Source organism: Ylistrum balloti, unplaced genomic scaffold (assembly GCF_031769215.1).
Source record: "Ylistrum balloti isolate Yb309-2 unplaced genomic scaffold, AGI_CSIRO_Ybal_v1 Utg369992, whole genome shotgun sequence".
NCBI lineage: Eukaryota > Metazoa > Mollusca > Bivalvia > Pectinida > Pectinidae > Ylistrum > Ylistrum balloti.
The window spans coordinates 805,929-813,233 of NW_026782074.1; the positions used below are offsets into that span (position 1 = coordinate 805,929).

Here is a 7,305-nt window from a genome sequence, read left to right on the forward strand (position 1 = left end):
AAAGCGAAAATATTTTCATTAGAGACAGTTTAATGCAATAATTGTAAACAATTATATAAAGAATGTATACAGCCAGTGAAATGTCTGTGCAGGTAAATTATACCCCTCATTGCTGAGATAAAACCTTCATGTTTACATTTAATGGTTATGTAGATTATTTATCACTGCAGAATTCACCTTTCCATATGAACAGAAGGTTGCGTATACAAACATATGTTTTTCCTGCTTAATCTGTGAAGGACATAGCTGCTGGGTCATTCATATCTGTATACACTGGAGTCCAAAGAGATATCAGAACTGCCCTTTGCCCAAGAAATAAAAACAATGAGCTACTGTGATAAGCTTTCCTGTATCTTTCAGAAGAAGTCAACTGTCATTCTGTCTACAATTTCCTGGTCACCAATCATCTGTAAAACAAAGCATAGAGGCATCAAATCACCGATAAACTAGGGTTTAATACAACAGAATTGTGACAGTTTCTACAATTACTACATATTGATATTACACTCCAAATGTTTGAGATAAATATCCAGAGGGTGATAGGTTCGTAGAACATGAAACTGATTTAACTGGCCAGGCTTTAAATTATGTCACATAATATAAACCAGAGGCCTAGCGACCTTGATGGTCACCCGAGATAAGCAATATTGAATATAAAGGTTAAATATAGTTATCAAGTGTCATGAAACATAAATTGTGACATTGAATAAAGTAAGCCAGTGTCAATACATGCATACACCAAAACTGTCATTCTATTCTGATAATTCTTATAAAGTTATTTCCTGTGGGAAATAACCAGCGTTATGCTCAAAAATGCATTTTTTCAATGAAAATTACAGTAAAGTTTAAAAAAAAAATTCTCCCCGGGAAGAAAAGTGAAACTCATTTTGGTAATTAAAGCACCTTAGGATGCTTCCATTCATGAAGAGCATTTGATTCTAACATATCTGGGTGTTGAGAAGAAGAATTTTGAAATTTGAGTCAATTTGACCCCTTTTGGCTACTTCCATCAGCCCCCAGGGGTCAGTCACGATAAAAATGGGCATACCATCAAGTCATCATCCTTCACTCATAAATCTAACCAAGTTTGAAATATTTCCAATGGAAACTAAATAAATTATGCTCAGAAATCTAGTTTTCCCATATAATCTATAGTAAACTTTACCTCCTCCCTATGGGGAAATGTGAGACCTTGGGGCCATGAAATTCACAATTTTCCATTCATGAAGAGTATTTGATTCTACCATATCTGGGTGTTTTTGAAATCTGTGTTAATATGACCTCTTTAGCCCCACCCCTCATGCCTCTACGGGGTGGGGACTGTATAATTCAAAATTTTGGTTCATCTTAGGTCAGGCAAGGTTTCTGCGAAATTTCATTGAAATTGGATTAGGGGTTTTTGAGAAGTCAAAAGTGATAAATTGTTTACAGATGCACAATGAACAGCGCACTATGCTGGATGAAGGGTATTAGAATAGGTCACCATAAGACTTTGTCTCAGGTGACCTAAAACCACGCAGTCCACACTGAGTGAAATAATCCCATATTGACATGCAATTTGTAACATACATGGACGTTTGTGGGATTTTATATTCTAAATGGTTTTGATAAACTACTTAAAAGTTATTGAAACCTTATTACAGTGTCATGAACATTGCCAATTGGAGATTTTTCCTGGTGCAGAAAGCTGGTAGTGGAAAAATTGGATTCTGGTTTGAACTTTGCAATAAGTGTAGGGAATGAGTGCTGTGCTAGTGACATTTCATCTTCACTAAAGATATCTAGAATGGTTCCAAAATTACAACCAAAACAAGGTAGTATTAGAATAACAACAAGAATAAATACAGTACGTGTCTTCTCTAAAAAGGGAGTAACTTGGATATAAATTATGATAACTAGCCATATTTACACAAATTTAATGTTATCAATTTGGTGTGAGGATCTATGAAACAAACTTTAGATTTCTTCACTTTGAATAGTCTGAAAAAATACTTTACTTTTCTGTTTTGATGTCATTTGGGCTCTGTTACTAAAGTCCTCATAATTACATAATATTACATGGAAATGCGATATCATTTATCTTCATCATAACATATTATTTGAAAATGTTATATTTCATTATCATTTCTTGACAACAAAAACAAAATTATGACAAAGATATATTCACACAGCATTTCAATAATAAAATATTGTCAAACCTAGCTTAACAATTCATATTACAAACCTTTTCAAATTCTGGAAATGTTATCTGGCCCTTGGTTTCAAGGTCAGGGTGATTTAGAGCTTTGAATGTCAAGGCCAGAATGTGATCATCAGAGATAGCAACAGAGTAGAATAACTTGTATAGGCGGAACATTTCATCATGTGTTAAAGCTTCACCGCTGTAGATGTTGAAAAGGTCAAAGATGACTGTAAGAAAAAATAGAAAATATTAAGATGTTACATGCTGACATTGAAAAGTGGTATGGATATGAAAACCTATTGTAAAATTCTAGTAATTTAAATTTTTATGGAAATTTGAATATTCACTTCTTCCCCAATGTGTCTTTGAAGTCTCGGCATAATTATTAAAATGATTGGTTCATATGAATTAATTACCATGAGGGTAAACAGTATACACTGATGTTTCTTCCATCACTTTGAAAAGGGTTGGTCATTTGTGAAGTCAGGATGAACCTATCGATCACTTATTTTGCTTTGTAAGGATTCCTTACACATGTAAAGTCTTGAGGTCTTTTTCAGTATTAGTTTCTGTATGTTTATCCTGATTTATGACTGCAATTTTGCATTTAACTCTACACTTATATGAATATATGAAGTCCAGGTTGCCTATATAGTTAAGGGGAGATAACTATATCAACAAAGCAAAAAAACATACACTTCTTTTTTTCTCCGGGTGAAATCCGATCACTAAGTAAGGCACATACACGTAGAAAGGTTTTGGGGTAAATTTTCAGTGACCGCTTGTCTAGTAAGCTTGCAATAATTGGCGGAGCTAAATCACTTCCAGCAAACTCTACCATAGTTAACATGTTCTCGTATGATATACCATCTGTGCAGTCAGGGTCCATGTCCCTATAGCGTTTCATTAATCTTCCCAGTTGATTCTCTGTGACTGAAAAACATGGAATCACGATCAATTATTCCCCGTGTGCCTGTAAATATTATGAAATAGAGTTAAAGATTTAACTTTTCTGAGGTGGCTGTCTTGACTAGTTTTGGAAAGCTACATGTGATAAAGGTCTTCAGAGAATAGACAGCCATTTTATTTGTATCTAACACTTAATCCTCAGTGTGGACACACTACTCAATGTTTATCCTTTTTATAAGTGAGACTATCCAATTTCAATTTAAATTCCAAGACTTGATCAGAAGAAAGTGCAAATCACTTTTTGACAAATTGATACAATGAATCGAGTCATTTCCAATCATTCTTGCTGATGTATTTATATCAATGTAACAAAGGTCATTATTTATTTCAAAGCCTCTGCTAGGATTCGAACCCTGGGCCTCTGGTTTACTAGTTTGACGCTAACCAATTGAGCTGAAGAGAAATTCTTTCTAGATGAGCAGTATATTGGGCCTAGTATTTTACCAGGGTTACATTTTATGAATATTTGAAATTAGGATTGGGAAAATGTAAATAATGAATGTATGTCTCAAGAGAGATCACAAGGACATTATAAAAATTGAATTTGCTGACATGTTTCAAAGTCACTAACTGGTTGATTGATCTTATACCAACCCTGATGTTGTTGGGGCCAGTTACTTACAGGGAGTTGATGACAGCAGATCTTGGATTTCTTCCTTGCTCAAAACATCTTGCAAGTTGGAAACTTCATTTCCCTGAAAGATCATATAAATTGAACTGAGCAATTTTTTCTTATATAATTTTTTTGTTTTTGTTTTTGTTTTTGTTTTTTTTATGAGAAAAGAAACGTTTGTTGGTATTCATGGAAACAAAGCAAACATACCATGGTGAAACTTATTAAATGTATTACAAGAGAGAAGACACCAATTTTATGTTCTTCAATATTAGACATCAATAAGACATACAATACTATTTTTTGACAGTCTAATTACTGTTCCTTCAAAATCTACTCTTGGATGAAAAATAAATCTACTCTATAGTTTTCATCTCTTTTACTGACAGTTCAGTATTGTGGAACTTACCATTTTGTTCAATTTAAGACGAATTAAATTATGGTAATTGGTTAGAGTTTGTCAATCAGGGTATTTTCCTTTCTTCAAATTTCATCATTAAGTAACTGAAATCAATAACAAAACAAGCAAAATGTATTAATATTATATACAATGTATCAGTGAACAATACTTATCCTCTGATTAGTTGATTGTCCTGGGATCATATTGTAATATCTGAAACAGGTAATAATCCTAGGTAACTCAATGAATAGTACTGGAGTTATAATGTCAAAATAAATTGTCTCTTTATTGCCATAGTGACATGACCTATTTACATTTTAACTGGAAAAAAATATACAAAACATAACAAGCTAGAAAGCTGACAATGATTTTCTAAATATAGTAACAGTGACTTTGTCCTTTACCTCAGCCCAAAGACAGTGAAACTCGAACTTGTTCAAATTATTTTAATGCTTTATGTGTGTGTCAAGTTTAATGATAATCCCTCCAGGAGTGATCACTAGATGATGGACAGATGGAGAGGAAAACTATTCCCCCTCCATCCTCCCCCCCCCCCCCCCAGTTTCACTAGTAGGGGATGAAATAGCACAGTCATATAATAAAGCAGTGTCAGAATTTGAGTTTGATTGTTCCAAGAGATCACAAGGTTTTTAGCAGAAACTAATTTTCCATTTTGTAAATAGTTATCTATCACTGGGTAGTTACTTCAGGAAGGGAGAAGTGTACAAGTAGGGAGTACACTTGGTCACTTTAGCAGCCCCTACTAGAGGTGTTTTCTTAAGGCAAGCGATACAGCATCTACCTTGCAAGCGAAAAATCATAGTGTCAAGAATTAAAATCAAATTATTAATTTCCCCTTGGTCAAGCGGTAGAATGACTGGCTAGGTTATAAGCTTGAATCCAGGCAGGGTGTTTCTTATTACTCATTCATATTGCAGTTGCATGAACTAGTGATAAAACATCATAAAATGATTAAAAGATCCATCTTATATTTCACTATTAGTTTATGTTGGACTTAAGAGATACATGTAATGACTGTAAAATAAAATTATAATTTTATAAATGCTGCTGGTTAATTATGGTTATTATATAATATGGCAGAGATTCGCCAAGTTTAATACCTCACAGCTGCTGTAAAGCATTATTCTAAACATATGATTTTACATACAAAATTTCAGTGTAATCCTGATCATAATACTGGTTTGTACATGTTTATACATAATAAACTGGACTCATCTCTATTTGAAATTCTGAGCACCACGAAAGCGAAATGATGATGTTTGAAAATAACAATAAGCGCTCATAAAGAGGTAAGTTAAGTTACGTGATCATTGAAAATCAATCAAGGTATACGTTTTATTCTGAGCCGTGTTAAGTACGATACATTACCTCTACTGAGATATCAAACGTGACACGGTACGTGTAGGACCTGATTTATATCCGTTCCAATAAGGGAAATAACATTTTGTATTTAAAAATCGCTAGATCGGAGAGATATTGTATAATACATGTAAAATATCTTACAGTGATGAAAAATCGAGCTACAGCAATCGATAGAGCATGGAAACGGTTGTTTACATCTTGTGTGGTTATTCGTACCTTCAAAACTAAAGATTTCCGTTCTTTTTTTAGCCTGTCGTTTTCTTCTTTACACCAATTGTCGATGCCTATGAATTTATCATACTTATGGTTTTGTTAAATTGTAATTACTAATACTATTTTGGGAGGAAGAATGATAGTTTATTGGCAGGTAAAAACGCCATAATAGGGGATTCCCTCAACGTCAAATTAAGAAGGACTCCTCTGTGATATTTTGACGTCACTTCCTGTTAATTAACTCGCAGGTGGGTGAGGTCAGATCAAGCATAAAAACAGTGGGTGTTTTAGAAGACCTATGGACCTTTGCTGACTAACGCCAGTGAACACATGAAATAGGTGGCCGATGTACGTAAACATCGGTTATGTGGTTTTAATATGTTGAAGAGTCAACACCACAATCTGTGCGACTTGCTCAACTTCAAGTCGCGCCAACACACTCCAGTTGAACGTTGGGGACATGTTGTTAACATCTGGTGCTACAGTCATATTGCTTAGTTAAAACAATGTTTTATAATTGAGAGGAATATCTCTTTCGTGAGTTGATGGATCGATGAAACTGATCAGTGGATTATACCTCTGTCTGTACCTAGAAGATCGTCCATCATACTACAATGATTGCGTTGACAGTAGCAGTGTTTTTAATTCAGGTAAGAAGATCTGACAGGTGTCTGCAATAGATATCATATCAGACAGCTTGGCTGAGATAAAACTTACGTGGCTTACTGAAAGTGTTGTGTATATAGAATTAAGGGTTTTTTTTCGCTATCCAAACAGGAAAAAGAAACTGTTGATATTACAACATGTACAATAACGTTACAAATACAACTGTAAAACATGCCAGAGCTGAGTCATAATCAGATGTCATTTTATGCATATCATCCCAAACAACATGCAGTGAGAAGGGTGTTGCCTACAACTTACCTCAACAGGTTCACATGTATATATATAAAAATATGTAATATCAAGCCATATAAAGCAGTAGTTGGGGTCAATTATAATCACAGCTAACAAGCCAACTTGGTGGTCATCAGACAGAGTAATTGTTTGATCTATAGTTTTAATTTGTATGTATTGAACACCATTCATTATCGTATTTAATAAAACACTTTGCGAAGTTTTAAATATTCATATAAGCATCAAAATGTTTGTGTAATACATATATTATATCATTCAAGACATTTCTTTTCGAATGATAGTTTCATTTGAACCACAAGGGAATGTGGAATAAGTCAGTTACCTTTTTATCTGATACTTGAACACTACTGAAATTACTATTTAGTACAATATAAATATTTAGCAATATATTTTTTATATATGAAGTGCTCAATTTATTCCTATGTAAATGTGGATGCAAGATCCAAACTTATTTATACTTCTGACATTTGATTACAAAAGTGTCTCATTTAGAATGTATGTCTTACTACTAGCAGAAAAGTCTACCAGGTATTTGTTGGTAAACTATACTTTAATGAGTGGAATATACACCTTCAAGATTTCAACCCTAGCACACAGGTTACTTTAGACTTAAGCTTGTATTTTGTT

The 7,305-nt window shown here is 33.7% G+C and overlaps 1 protein-coding gene across 1 annotated transcript; it reads right to left on the reverse strand.

Annotated features, from left to right (window-relative positions):
• Positions 1-10: 10 nt before the first annotated feature.
• Positions 11-5,733, reverse strand: LOC132547985 (calcineurin subunit B type 1-like). The gene is made up of 6 exons (XM_060211800.1): positions 5,689-5,733; positions 4,174-4,268; positions 3,774-3,846; positions 2,879-3,115; positions 2,225-2,409; positions 11-407 (listed from the first exon to the last, which is right to left on the reverse strand). The coding sequence occupies exons 2-6, from the start codon at positions 4,174-4,176 to the stop codon at positions 357-359; spliced, it is 549 nt and encodes a 182-aa protein (XP_060067783.1). The 5' UTR covers positions 4,177-4,268; positions 5,689-5,733; the 3' UTR covers positions 11-356.
• Between the last annotated feature and the right edge of the window lie 1,572 nt (positions 5,734-7,305).

What these genes read in the sequence shown, in the direction of transcription:
- LOC132547985 (XM_060211800.1), bottom strand. An exon ending in TCTGCTGTCATCAACTCCCT is followed by an intron (nt 3,116 to 3,773) that starts GTAAGTAACTGG and finishes CATGTTTTTCAG; the next exon opens with TCACAGAGAATCAACTGGGA. An exon ending in CATTTCCAGAATTTGAAAAG is followed by an intron (nt 408 to 2,224) that starts GTTTGTAATATG and finishes TTTGTTTTACAG; the next exon opens with ATGATTGGTGACCAGGAAAT.